At 38.1% G+C, this 13,412-nt stretch overlaps 3 protein-coding genes across 4 annotated transcripts; 1 reads left to right on the top strand and 2 right to left on the bottom strand.

Annotated features, from left to right (window-relative positions):
* The first annotated feature begins 154 nt into the window (after positions 1–154).
* On the top strand, positions 155–1,712 carry LOC114349599 (putative nuclease HARBI1). The gene is made up of 5 exons (XM_028300024.1): positions 155–539; positions 605–795; positions 878–1,010; positions 1,094–1,235; positions 1,309–1,712. The coding sequence occupies exons 1-5, from the start codon at positions 318–320 to the stop codon at positions 1,698–1,700; spliced, it is 1,080 nt and encodes a 359-aa protein (XP_028155825.1). The 5' UTR covers positions 155–317; the 3' UTR covers positions 1,701–1,712.
* Positions 1,713–1,862: 150 nt separating this feature from the next.
* On the bottom strand, positions 1,863–7,613 carry LOC114349598 (nuclear pore complex protein Nup93). The gene is made up of 15 exons (XM_028300023.1): positions 7,240–7,613; positions 6,987–7,167; positions 6,596–6,898; positions 6,302–6,444; positions 5,787–6,020; positions 5,466–5,607; positions 5,156–5,324; positions 4,974–5,079; positions 4,807–4,892; positions 4,596–4,722; positions 4,100–4,265; positions 3,507–3,587; positions 3,063–3,308; positions 2,441–2,629; positions 1,863–2,035 (listed from the first exon to the last, which is right to left on the bottom strand). Exons 1-15 carry the CDS (start codon positions 7,407–7,409, stop codon positions 1,916–1,918), a joined length of 2,463 nt encoding a protein of 820 aa, XP_028155824.1. The 5' UTR covers positions 7,410–7,613; the 3' UTR covers positions 1,863–1,915.
* A 910-nt stretch (positions 7,614–8,523) lies between these two features.
* Upf2 (UPF2 regulator of nonsense mediated mRNA decay) lies at positions 8,524–13,341 on the bottom strand. 2 transcript variants are annotated; one of them, XM_028300005.1, is made up of 10 exons: positions 12,565–13,341; positions 12,165–12,377; positions 11,716–11,967; positions 11,486–11,640; positions 11,095–11,389; positions 10,785–11,000; positions 9,653–10,705; positions 9,420–9,569; positions 9,140–9,303; positions 8,524–9,029 (listed from the first exon to the last, which is right to left on the bottom strand). In XM_028300005.1, the coding sequence occupies exons 1-10, from the start codon at positions 13,258–13,260 to the stop codon at positions 8,855–8,857; spliced, it is 3,369 nt and encodes a 1,122-aa protein (XP_028155806.1). In that variant the 5' UTR covers positions 13,261–13,341; the 3' UTR covers positions 8,524–8,854. The 2 variants fall into 2 exon arrangements, with proteins under 2 accessions (XP_028155806.1, XP_028155805.1); XM_028300004.1 differs by having other exon boundaries at positions 9,140–9,285; positions 12,565–13,260.
* Positions 13,342–13,412: the final 71 nt, after the last annotated feature.

The following is a 13,412-nucleotide window of genomic DNA, read 5'->3' as shown; positions in this document are numbered from 1 at the left end:
GCGGCGCGGCTATCAATTTTGTAGGTGTACCGTGTAACTAGGTGTAGTAACCATAGAGTAACGGTGTAACTAAATTATAACGTCTCCTTTAATAAACAAGAAGCGCGATGTTTGTTTATGTCACAATTTTTCACCGACCGTTAAAATAACAAATGTCAAAAAAAATGTAAACAACAAAAAACTTCGCATGAAATTATTTTAAAAGTTATTAATGTGTTTAATAATTAAACCTAGAGTGGATTAGCCTTACATTACTTAGCCGTAAAAAGCATAATTGAGACATAAATCATTTGTATTCACATAATATTATTTAGAAAATGAATACACTTCTTAAAATTAAAATGATGCGAGGAAGCTCGTACAAAGAAAAGCTAACACGGAGAACCCTCTTAGATTTATCAGATTGTATCAACGTCCCTGATGCTTACTTATTAAAGAATTGTGGTGTTAACAAAGTAGTGTTTCATCATATTTTACGGATATTGGAACCAGTAGTACCTAAAACTCAGAGATCAAATGGCATACCATTTCCATTGAAGGTAAAACCATTCAATTATTACAGTAGCAATATTTTAACAATATACTTATTCAATTTCTTCATCAGGTGCTTGTCACGCTATCATTCCTAGCAAATGGGTCACATCAAAAAACAATTGGCAAAGATTTTAACTTAAGCATATCCCAAAAATCTGTCAGCAGGGTAATTAAAATTGTGATTGAAGGCCTGAATGTGGTGTTAGATAACTGGATAGTATTTCCTTCAATGCCTGCACAAAGAGAACAAATTAAAGAGGGGTAAGTTTGTCATAAATTCATGTTTGTCCCCCTGTGAAATATTATTGTTAATTTAACTCGGAGCATTTATTTAAATTTTCAGATTTTATAGGAAGTATCACTTTCCAGAAACATATGGATGCTTAGATGGGACTTATGTAGAGATAGTTTGTCCAAGAGATGATGAAGAAGCCTTCTATGACAGAAAAGGGCAATACTCCATTCATGCACAAGTAGTAAGTCCATCAGTTTTAAAAATCTGATAATTTATATTCTCTTGTCCTCTTCCCATATTATAATGTAAAAAAAATGCTTTCAGGTATGTGATGCAGATTGCAGAATAATAGCTATCTGCTGTAGGTTTGGAGGAGCTGCTAGCAATTCTTACATTTGGAATAAAATGAATATAAGACTATTTATAGAGAATATTTACAGACAAGGTGAAGCTGGTTGGCTGATTGGTAAGTTTGTTTTTATACTAAAATATTTTTTTTACATTTTCACAGAAAGTAAACTAGTTGTATTATCTTTCAGCTGACAACAAATACCCTCAAAGAGCATGGCTAATGACACCAATATTAAATGCACCACAAGGCACCCCTGAATCTCAATACAATCATTTCCAAGGTCGCACGAAGACATGCATAGACAGGTGTATCAGCAAGCTGAAAGGCAGGTGGCAGTGTCTCCATAGAAGACCATTGCACTACACACCACAGAGAGCTGCTAAAATGATCAATGCTTGTGCTGTACTCCATAATCTGTGCATCAAAGCTGATTTGCCAGATCCTGAACCTTATGTTGACCCAGAACCAATGCCTGTTTTGAATGAAATGACTGAAATGCCTGATGATAATGTCAATGACTTATACATTGGGATGGAAATTAGAAGACAACTAGCAGAGAGAATCTATTACAGTGTTTAATGGAGTCTTTTAGTAGGTGTGAGAGTAGTTCATATTTTTTAAACATTTTCGATTTTAATCCCCTTCCTCCTATAAGACTGAATTTACTTATAATTAAGAGCTTAGCTCAAAACTTAAGCTATTACAATGCTAATTTGTAATAAAATATGGATAAAATATAATAAAACTTTTTTTATTTACCAAACTGTATAATTCTTAAAAGTTACAAATTACAATTAATGCATTAGGATTTGCATCTGAGCTAGTTGACTGTAGGTATCTCCAGGCATTCTGTATGCAATATTTCCAGCAAATGTATTGAGGACTTCTGCTTGTTCACGTAGCCACTCTACTTGCTGTAAATAGAAAAAACAGTAATTTAGTTTTGTTTTCATCAAACCATTGTAGTCAAGTCTTGATAATAAGCAAAAATAATAAAAAGTACATTATGGGGTTATCAAGGTCAGGCCTTCTAATATCTCAGTCGGCGATGATCATGCGTGGTCATCGGCACAATCATGATGCGTTCAACGCGATCTTTCGTACTACTCGATGCAATGCCTAAGATTAAAATTCAAAACGTTTATTTGCTAAAAACAGTGTGATATGCCAGAATATTATTATGTAACCTACTATAATAGGTACTAATTTATACCAAACGGCAAACGCTACGCTCATAGACATGAGGACAAGTGAATAAACCCTGTTTTATCGTCCGTAATCATATACAGAACGCAATAAGCACTACTACGTCACGGTACCTTGTTGGTGGCGTGGTGCGGCGGACGGGCGGCGCGCAACTTCTGTCGCTGCGCCAGCAATATGGTACACAGCGCGCGCAATACAGCGGGCAGGCTGCGCAGGAGTTCGCCTCGTGCCTGCCGCGCGCCGCTAACACGCGCTTCCAGCTCGTCGCTGCTTAGGGGCACCAGCTCGCATTCGCGCAGGATCTAGGAAAATTAGTAGTGCATCAGACTTATTTTAGACACAGGACGTCCACTGCTGAACATAGACCTCCCCTAATGACTTCCAGATTCATCATCATCATTACAGTTATAGGACGTCCACTCGCTGATCATAGGCCCAGTGATTTCCACATCGCCCGGTCGGTAGCGCCCTGCTACCTTTATGACGATGTCGGTCCACCTTGTAGTCTACAAGGTGGACCGACAAGTCTACCAGTTGTAGACTTCTCACGCTGCGTATTCCGGTACGTGACTTCCAGATTGACCGGTTAGAAGTCTCAATATTTTATATATTCTCAACAGCTGAGTCACGAATGAGCACATTTCTGAAGTCATGATCAAGCCTCAATATTTTATCAATTCTCAACAGCTGAGAATTTTCAAACACGAAACACATTTCTGAAGTCATTATGCTCACCTCCAAAGCCGAGTCGTAGTTCTCAGCATGAAAGCGGTCAAAGAAGGTCATCAGCTTGCACAGCTTAGTATACGCTTCCACCAGCGCGGCGGGCAGTGCGGCCGCGTCGGCGGAACGCAGGCGCGTCGACACGTGCTCGGCGAGCGGACCCAGACGCTGCCGAAGACCGGAGCCGCCGCCGCCGCCGCCGCTGTTCACCACTTGAGCTAGCAGCACGCAGAATAGCTCGAGAACCTTCTCCAAGTTCTGGAACAAAAATAGACCATGAGACGAAATGGACGAAACTCATCCAATCAATAATGACTTATTACTTCTTTTGGATTTGAAACGGAGCCGCGCCGTTACAATTTTTTTACAGATAGATGAATACACATTTGTAAAAAAAAGTATGTCATTATGTCAGACAGGTTGGAGATAAGAAATAAAAATCTCTGAGAAACTTACCCCTGCAATGTCGTACATTGTGATAGCATCTTCAAACAGTCCTTTGTTCACGAGTTGTTCAGCAACATTCAATGCTATGACCTGCAAGAAGAAACAAAATTAGCTGCTGGCCAAAATCCCTAACAATATTTTTTAGAAAGTCACGTTTTTCTTTTTGCATTTGCTTGTACTTTAACATAGTCGGAGGGAGCGGGTAGTGTGGTTGGGTACCTATGCCGGCGTCGTTAAGCGGAAATCTTAAGCTAAGTAATTTTATCTTTTTTAATATCTAAAGTCACAAAACTTGTCCATATCCAGATTATTGACAAAAGAGTGTGTAATGTAAGATTTTAAACTTTCGCGTTCCATTTCAACTAAAAAATAGAAAGCTACGGGTCATAACGCGACGTTTATTAATTAGTTACATTATGTACTCACGGCCCGAACAGACGATGCTTCGAGTCGCCAGTCTGCTTGTGACCACGGCTGCAGCATAGCAGCCGAAACGTCAAGCCGTGAGTACATAATGTAACTCATTAATAAACGTCGCGTTAAGACCCGTGTCTTTCTATTTTTTATTTGAGTATGTAATGTTTCTGGACCAAGTAACGCACCTTGCTGTCGATATGCGGGTTGTTGAACTGGTCCAGTAGGCCTTGGCCGCGCAGGCCGGCCAGCGCGTCCATGCGGCCGAACAGCAGCTCGTAGTCGCGGCTCTCCAGCGCCAGGTCGGTGCAGCAGCACATGAATAGGTTCTTGCCGCTTGGGTCTTTGAGGTTTCTGCAACGGAACGTAGGTTTTACTTTTAATAGGTTGCTTACATGCAGCCTAAAATTTGTAAAGAAACGAGGTGCGTCAGCGTTACTTTTCGATTTCGGAGCGATAACAATGCTTGTATAACATAATGTAAGAATAACGACAGTCCGAACGGTGTATTCCGATGTGCGTGACTGCAACGCACACCGACACACTAAAAAATAGTCACCGTGTCATAGCATTAGAGAGGGCTCCAAACAGAATAAATGTAACAAAGGCCAGCTATTTAGGTAAATTCTAGTAAATACTAAAGTGGAATAATTGTGACAACTGCATAATGGAGGATGCTCTCACCTTAAAAAGAAGTAGTAATGTAAAGCATCTGATGGGTCAGTGAGTTCGAATTTTCTGACATACAGGAGCAGCAGTCTTGCGAGATTGAGGCGCCGCAGCGGCGTTGGGTCATCTGTGTCCACTGACACTAAGAACAAAACGATAATTTTGAATAAAAAACCATTTTAGCACTAAAAAAACGATAAATAACCAAAATAATTGTTATACATACGTAATGGCGCTTGAACGTTACGCGGCGTGCCCAACAAATATACATCGTGAAGGGCTAAAGCCATGTGGACACCATGCACTTGATATCTGGAAGAATAGTGGGTAATGTATGACTTTAGTCCTGCTCAAAAACAATCTGCACTAAATTATAACATTTTCAAGCATTACCTTGGTATTCTGGACAAAAATTCTATAGCTGGTTCAAATTGCCCAGTCAGGGCCAGCACTTGGAAGTAAACTAATGGTTTCTCATAGGCATGGTAGTGTGTTTCACCTAAAAAAAACCTTATGATTAATTATCAAATAATCTAAAAAATTATAAACATATTTCTATAAAGACAAATTGTTACCATATTCTTCTAAGATCAGTTTTTGTAGGTCTGAGTACGAGAAAAATTCCGAATCGTTGTTGGGTCGTGATTTGATAATGGACAGCTTCAGCCAGAGGTAGTCATCGGCGGTGCGTGCTACTTCTGAATGTTCGTCGGTGACATCGCAACAGCCTACGACACAGTACACCTGAAATAAGAGATTGAAGGTCAAAAATTGTCTGTTTACGATTGAAAAACACTTCTATAAATTACATAATAATGAGGGATAAAATAACTATAAACATAAAGCAATGCTAAAGGAAAAGTATTGTGTATTCATTTCACTTACAGCTCTTTTATAAGGATCTGTAGAGTTGCGCACTTGAATCCTGTACTGGAAGTTAATAGCAGTCTGTAGTTTATCACTGAGAGGTTTCTCTGGGCTTCTTATGTGCTCTTCTAAAGCTGCTACAAACTCTTCATGATCACGTCTGAAAAGTATAAACAAAGTGTCGTTATTTTTAACAAACACAAAAGAGTTTAGTTGTAATAATCGGGGTAGACGGTGGAGAATTGAGACATTAGCAACATTTACCTAATTATAAGGAACAGACGCAACAATCTGATACTACAAAACTTTTAGCACACTTTATTATTAATTTTTTCTTACCCGGCTTTCCTCAAGCAATGAAGTGCTGCATTAGCATCTCCGCTTCTCAAACAATAGTAGATCATGGGCCAGAGCGGTCGCTCATCGATAACGCCGTCGGTGAGCCCCTGGACGTTCTGTCCCTGCAGGCGGAGGCCTACGAACCCGCGAACAAGTGGGTACGTGCCTGGTTCGCCGCCGCGCATCGCCGCAGCCGGGTTAGAGCGGACCACATCGCTCATGTACTGTTTGTACCTGAAAAGATGTACTGTTGATTGTAGAAGTGTGTACTGTTGATTGTAGTAGTAAATAAGTAATAATACAAAAACATCATTTTCAATAAACAAGGGCTTATCAGTTCACTGAAGAGAGGAAACAGCTGATATTGATCATTATGATTACTAATAAGTAAGAACCTTTGAACAAATGGAGCAATAAAGAATTGAATTGGAAAATAATACATCTGCAATACAAAAATCCGAAGAAGATTTTTTTCTTTTTTATCACAAAAATGAAATTGATAAATATCCACAAACCTCTTTTCCAAATACTTCTTCCCTTGTCCTATCAAACACTGCTGTATTGCAGAGTTGCCCCTTGCCTTCAGGGGATCCTCATCTCTGACCAAAGCAGGAATGTTAGCCATTGTCTTTATGACCTCCCACATTTCAAGTACTTTCTGTAACAATAAAATTGTGGTACACAAACACCATAATACTAATATTATGAATGTACTAAAGAACATGATTTAAAACTTCTAATAGATGTCATATGCAATATAAAACTATAATAACCTATAAACATCAAACATTAACTCAAAATAAACTTACTGGATCATTAAACTCTTCTGCCACCTGTGCAAACTTCTGGTGAAGCGCTGTTCTTGACTTGGACCCTTGGAACACAAGCTTGTTGTACTGGTGCACTTGCCGAGCATATGCAGCCTCAATGTTGTCCAACATGGAATGCCCAAACTTCTTGGGAGTGTCAGCAATGCTTGGAGGCTCAGGAGTACGCTTCAAGTCCAACCAGTTTTGAGAGGGACCAATCATCGCATTCATGAGCTTAATCTTCTCCCTGTTCCATTCTGACATCATGTGTTCCCATTTTTGATCTTCAGTTGTTTGCAATGACTAGGAAGATACAAAATAAGTTACATTCAAAAAGTCAATGCATAAACATTTGGAATGCAACTAATAAATAATATAAAAATTTACTTACATTTTTGTTGACTTCATCAATAAGTGAAATAATGGCATTTTCTCTTTCATTACGCAAAAAACTTTCGATATCAGAATCGGCGATTGGCTGTAGAGGTTCAAATGTGCGTTTGGAGCTCAATGTTTCAAGTTTCTGAGATATTTGTTGTAAGTCTATCCCTTTCGCGCCAAACAATAGATGCCTGGAATATTAGATGAGTATTTCTTTAACTTTCTAAATGAAGATAATAATATTTAGTGATAACAATACATACGCTTGAATGTCATTGCCGCCAGACTGAATGACTCTTGAATACAGTTCTTGTGAAGCCTCGAGGACCTGACCAAGGGATCGCTCAACCCTAGGAAGTTCTTCATTGCCTTCTATTTCAGTAGTCAACTGCTCTGCTTGCTGCAAAAGTTTGCTAAAATCTTCATCAGCCATGGTTTTAATGTATAGGTTATGTCTATAAAAAATCTTGAATTATGACGACTACATGTACCACACACTGCGATGTTATCCCAAATAATAATGAATTATGCACTTTATATAAAGTTTTGTTAGTGCTTTATGATTAAATCTCAAAGAAAGAAATACAAAACACAACACAACCGGCGGGCGACGCACTTTTCAAAATATGACATGACCACAGACGTTAGACAGATCACAGACATGACACTTGGCTTGGACAAATAAAAAAATAAAGAGGACAGTTATGATGACGACGCATTTTTTTTCTTGGCTTTCACGGTTTGCGTTTCGTCACAACACTCACAACGGAGTTTTTTTTAAAACTATTTGGGTGGAGAAGAATCATATAATTGTCTATGGTATATAGTTTTTAGCGGGAAATCCAAAAACAAGCATGGCTAAGCTAGCAAAGCTAGACTTTTCTTCAATCATCAATTTATTAAATTGCTATCGTTTGTTGATGTATTAAAATATAGGTGATTGTTAGATGTTGTGATGGTAGCTCTTTGATTCTTATAAAGTACTTTCAAAGGGGGCAATTAAATTAAATAATGTCTTTCATTGTTTGTCTTTAATCATAATAAACAGATAAACATGTACTTATTTATTATAAAAATACAAAGGAAAAGATAATTCAGCTTTGCGATCAAACCAAAATATTTTAATTACAGTATATTACAATGTTAACAAGGTAATCTAAGCTGGCAGTAATAGCGAAAATGATTATACATATAGCCCAATGCGTACATTCAAATAAATATGAATATTTTTAAAAGGCCACAAGAAAAAAATGCAAAACGAAAGTATAACATTATTCAGTGTTAAATCTATTATTTATATTTATTATTGATATACAGGGTGTTAGGTAAATTGGTATATGAGCCGACACTAGCGCATGTTAACATGGTCATATAAACGGTATGGTGAAGTCAGAAATTTGGTGATATAAAATTTCTGACTTCACCATACCGTTTATATGACCATGTTAACATGGGCTAGTGTCGGCTCATATACCCATTTACCTAACAGCCTGTAGACTACGGCAAATAGAGATATATGTACGTATAAGAGACTTTCAGTTATCAACACGCCCATGAAGTTTAATTGACGTGAATCTGAGACGTGATTTTTGTCCTACTTTCTAGACTTTAAATAGTGAGTCGCATTTCGCCTTAGTTGTTTGCATAAGACTCCTAAAGAAACAGCTATTAAACCGGGTCCAAATACCACTCTACTTACTACTTGCTGGTATTTATTTATCGGTCTTTAGACGCTTGAATAAAGGCAACCACGACTAGTTTATCATAAACTTTTCGTAAATCAATTTTCCTTTGAGGGAATCCGCAAATTCGTCAGGGACTGCGGACTGACCGACTCAACTACTGGTCGTCGAGCTGTCAGTCAGCAGGTGGTATATATCATTTAAATTTTTTGGGTCCAAATATGAGGTCGGCGTCGGGAGCTCCCTTCGGGTGTTGGTACTTTTGACGCACGTGCTGCCCTCTGTTGGGATTCCCAATACCGCCTGATCCTCCGCCACTTTCAGCGCTGTACTCTTCCTCTTCTTGCCTCTCGGAGATGTTCAATGTCAACCTGAGGTTAAAAAAGTAACAATAAATTGTAAAGACAAGATACAATGGATACTGTCTTAAAATCCACATAGTACAAATTTTTTGTTTTGATTGTACAGCTCATACACATACCGTTTAACTCTCTCCATCTCCTGTTTATCTGCCAACGCCTGCTGTTGCAGATTGCTGGCGAGTTCAGGAGGCGCGTTAAATGACTTGTATTGCGGTTTCGTGCCTTTTCTGACCATTAACACAAATTCAACTCCTTCTTTGCCTTGCTGTAAGGAATCATTGAACTTTTGTGAAAGTTCAAAAAACAGTTCTAAATTACCTTTTCTAAATTCAATTGAACAAAGATCATAAAATAATACTAATAAAACTTGAAATAGTTTAAACAGCTGTAAATACATACCAGTAACTGTTCATAAGTCTTCTTAGTAGTCTGTCGGCAAGTCATGGGCACGGCGATGTCACGCTGCTGAGGTCTATTCTCGCGTTGTCTTTCTGCTATGTTCTCCATTACCATTTTCTCAAAAGCAGACTCAAATTCGACGTCCTCGACCTAGGAAAGAAACAAATAACAATCAATAATTACTACTGGCAAAATACGCACTTTAAATTACGACGAATGTAACGTTTTCTTACCGGTTTTGGAGCAGGTCGTCTCGCTTCTATAGTGATATCATCAGGATCTCCCGAACCTTCATTTTCATCGTTACCAGTATTTTCAGTTATAGGCTCCTCATCCGAGCTCTCCTCGGGCAACTGTGGATTGTCTGTTTCATCATCTGTCTCTATTATCGTATCCAACCCATCATTGACGCTGTCGTCTCCTTGATCTTCATTATCATACTGTTCCTCTTCGCCTAATTCAGGGTACAACACTTGCCTCAGATCCTCTATTGCGTCTTTACATTGTTGCCAACTCGTATACAAAGTCAATTTAGGCCTCAAGGTGGTCAGACATTCTTGATAAATGTACTTTACATAAATTGGGAACTTGTTATCGTCATTCCAGTAAGGATCTGAATACTTCACCCAATAGTAGCTCTGGAAGAAAGTCAGGAAGTAATCCAATCTCTTTTTGCTGGATCCGCTGTTGAAGTAAGCGCCACAAGTTTCAAGCAAAGCACAAACGAGTCTTATTCTGAACACGTTGTCTGGTGGATCGAGAGGAGAGACATTACCGGGATCGCGAGTTGCGCCCAGAGTAATGAATGAATACAGAACAGTGAACACATCGCGCGAGTCCAGTAATTTGTAATTGTACAACTCCCCTAGATATCTGACAGTGGCTATCCTTCTTTGATTGTATCTAGGATGGGGGTCTTCCATTGTAACGCGTATTTCTTCCAGAATAGTGTCGACAACTGCAGGAGCCACTGCTTCTTGCCAAGCTGCCAGTTCTGCAGTCAAACGCGCGAGGGCTCTTCTGGCACTAGCCCTGACTCTCCATCCCCCAGCCAAATGGGTTATTGCAATGGCCGATATATCTGGATCATCCCAGTTTAGTTTTCGCATCAACCTGAGGATTTTCTCTTCATTGCTTTTCTGCAAGTCCTCATGAAGTATTTTACGTATGAATTGATGCATAGGAGGCTCCTCTTCCTTGGGTTGGGCAGGCGCTTCAGGTGGACAAACGTAATAAAATGCATTTTCAATTTGCGTTACATAACGCGAGTCTAGGGCTGAAACAGTCTGAAAAAGGAAAAATAAGATCAATAGTTATAAATATAAGGGGAAACATTTTAACACTTTTTATAGCTAGTAGATTTACCTTTTTCCTCATCATTTGCTGTAAGTAGATCATTGTTCTTTGGTGTGTGTCTGGATTACAGTATAAATATCTACCACACGTTTCTAGTAGGTTACATGCCATTTCTATATGATGGTGCTTGAAGTCATGTAAAAGTACTTTTAAGCAATACAATGCTTCCATTTTGGAGTACAATCCAAATTTGACCAATTCACCAATAAACCTCACTACTTTAATCTGAAATAAATCAAGGATTAAGATACAATATTCTATACTCATTTAACTTATTAATATCTCAACTTATAGTGATATTAATAAAAAAGATAAAAACCTTAGATTCAATGTTGATTTGATCCTTTTTCCTGACATGGTATCTGAAATCTTGTTTTAGCATTTGGCAGAGATCAACACAGACATCGGGCAGTACAGGATAGAGTATAGCAGCAAATCTAGAGTAGAACGGCAAGAGATCAAGCCTTGTTCGAGCTACGCTGAACAAAACCCTTGTGAGTTTTTTACGGTTGTTCTTTGTATTGAGATTCAGTACGAAGTCGACTGCTGCATTGTCAATAAGCTCCCTGTTTATGCAGTTTGGCAACTCATTTAGAAAGACATCCAAGGCATATCTGAAAAGAAAAATAGGAATGAATTTAAAAATAAAATAAGTTTTTCTAATTTAAAATGACATAATTATTATTGTATTTTTTTTCTGGAACACAAACTTGTTAGAGATATTAGCTGGCTGAGTATCTTCTTGTTCCACATCTGGAACTGTGGGAGGTTCTTCACCATCACTTAGTTCATCCTCCTTCAGGTCCTCATCTAGCATTTCTTCAGTGACAGTCTCAGTGCTTTCACTGCTCTTGCTTTTTACAGGCTGTAATAAAATTCCAATGTATTAGACTTGTGTGAATGAAGACTTGCAGACTAGAGGTGCAAAAATGATAAATACCTCCTTCAGTTGGTAGTTGGGCATGAAAACCTTTAAATCGGGTAAACTAGTATAAAATGTTCTGGTATCTTCATCCTGCCATGGGTCTGTTCCAGCTTGCATATTGAACTCTTCAGTGCCTCCTATAGTCACAGTTCCTTGTGTTTCAGTCACCGTGAGAGTGAGGGTAGGTGGTTCACCCGCTTCACCCAATTCTTCTCCCAACACTTCAGCAAAGTTTTGGGCTCCCATTAGTAATTTGTCATATGTAGCCTAAAATAGGTATAATTAAATATTTACTTCATTGAATAACAATGAATAAACACTCATCATTAGGTCATCCTAGTCTCCACAAAGAAGGAAGACTATTTATAAGAATCTAATGAACAATTTTGAGTGATACACACTCCCCACACTGGCTGGACAGTAAAGAATAATGAGTAAGTCATATTTATTTGAGTTACATTTACCTGATGCTGTTCTAATTGATCTTTTCTCTCTTGAGACAGTTCACCACGAGTATGGAGAGTTCTCTGGTTGGCTGCATGGAGCGCCTGCAGTTGTGCTCTCTCAGCCATCAAATGCTTGGTCAAAGAATTAAAGTAGTCTTTGAGTAAAGTTCTCACCACTGCCTGTTTCTCTGCAGGCAAGAATGTGTTTCTTGGTACTGTAATATTATATTTCTGAAATAGAGATTACACAGTTTGTAGAAGTTACGTAAATTAATTTAATTAATTAATTATTGCTGTATTTACAAACATGTTATTTCACATTTCAACAAGTTATTACCTTGATTAATAAGTAAAATCATTATTCAGCATGGTTTAAGAAAAGTCTTTTTTTATTCAAGAGTTATCATTTTCAACTTACCTCTGAAGCATCCCTTATTTTTTTAGGCATAAGCCCAGCGTAATCTTCTCCACAGTGTTTGCAAAAGGATAACAAAATTGGTATATTGTTATGCTCTTCTTTATCCATATTAATAAGTACCGTAAGTACATTTCCCAGCAAAGGTAAGCCAGTTTTATTAGCAAATATACCTACTGCCACTAGTTCTGCATAAAATCGGATATCTACTCGCAGTTTAGATGAGTTGGCAATTTTGTCTGTAGCTTTAAACGTTAAAATTTTTTGCCAGTTTTCAAAGAAATTTGATGAAAACTCAGCATAAGTCCGATGAAGAGCTGAACATAAATTTATAGCTGCTGGTATATCAGACATCTTCATTTTAGCCTCAGCTATAGCAGAAGCTACCTCTGAAATATACTTAGTCAAATTTAAAGCACTAAAATCTTTGAGAAGTGCATCCATTTGAGTAGCACTGAACGATTTTAGTTTTTTCACAAAAGTAGTATTTTTCTTTAAACCGGAATCTAGTTTAGAGAAATGATTATCCGGTGGTCTCACACAATTCAAGTTTTGTTGTCGCATTTCCGATTTTTGTTTGATTCTGGCTTCCAGGTTAGTAATGTATTCGTGGAGCGCACTTCGTTCACTTTCTTCTGTATTTTCCGCTTCATTTTCTGGAGTATCATTATTCTCCGTTTCTTTATCAACAGTCGTCATATTAATTAGCAGAAAATCTTGATTTTTGCAGAATTAATTACGAAAATTACAAGTAAAACAAATTGTGTTTTTGTGTTACACAAAAATAGGCAATCAATCAGCCAAATGTCAATGTGACAATCTTTAGACATACTCTCTAATCTGTGGTGACA

This window comes from Ostrinia furnacalis, unplaced genomic scaffold (genome assembly GCF_004193835.3).
Source record: "Ostrinia furnacalis isolate ACB-3 unplaced genomic scaffold, ASM419383v2 OfSCF0694, whole genome shotgun sequence".
Classification (NCBI taxonomy): Eukaryota; Metazoa; Arthropoda; class Insecta; order Lepidoptera; family Crambidae; genus Ostrinia; species Ostrinia furnacalis.
The sequence above is the reverse complement of the archived record's forward strand: the minus strand, read 5'-3'. Positions and strand labels throughout refer to the sequence as shown.

Excerpts from the sequence above, each read along its gene's own strand:
- LOC114349599 (XM_028300024.1), top strand. The coding sequence starts at position 318 with ATGAATACACTTCTTAAAATTAAAATGATGCGAGGAAGCTCGTACAAA. Across the intron at positions 540-604 it reads GCATACCATTTCCATTGAAG|GTGCTTGTCACGCTATCATT; the intron begins GTAAAACCATTC and ends TTTCTTCATCAG. Across the intron at positions 1,011-1,093 it reads ACTCCATTCATGCACAAGTA|GTATGTGATGCAGATTGCAG; the intron begins GTAAGTCCATCA and ends AAATGCTTTCAG.
- LOC114349598 (XM_028300023.1), bottom strand. The coding sequence starts at position 7,409 with ATGGCTGATGAAGATTTTAGCAAACTTTTGCAGCAAGCAGAGCAGTTG. Across the intron at positions 4,893-4,973 it reads TTTTTGTCCAGAATACCAAG|ATATCAAGTGCATGGTGTCC; the intron begins GTAATGCTTGAA and ends CTATTCTTCCAG. Across the intron at positions 4,723-4,806 it reads TAACGTTCAAGCGCCATTAC|TGTCAGTGGACACAGATGAC; the intron begins GTATGTATAACA and ends TTTTGTTCTTAG.
- Upf2 (XM_028300005.1), bottom strand. The coding sequence starts at position 13,260 with ATGACGACTGTTGATAAAGAAACGGAGAATAATGATACTCCAGAAAAT. Across the intron at positions 11,390-11,485 it reads CCAGCTAATATCTCTAACAA|ATATGCCTTGGATGTCTTTC; the intron begins GTTTGTGTTCCA and ends TTTTCTTTTCAG. Across the intron at positions 9,570-9,652 it reads GACGACCTGCTCCAAAACCG|GTCGAGGACGTCGAATTTGA; the intron begins GTAAGAAAACGT and ends TTTCTTTCCTAG.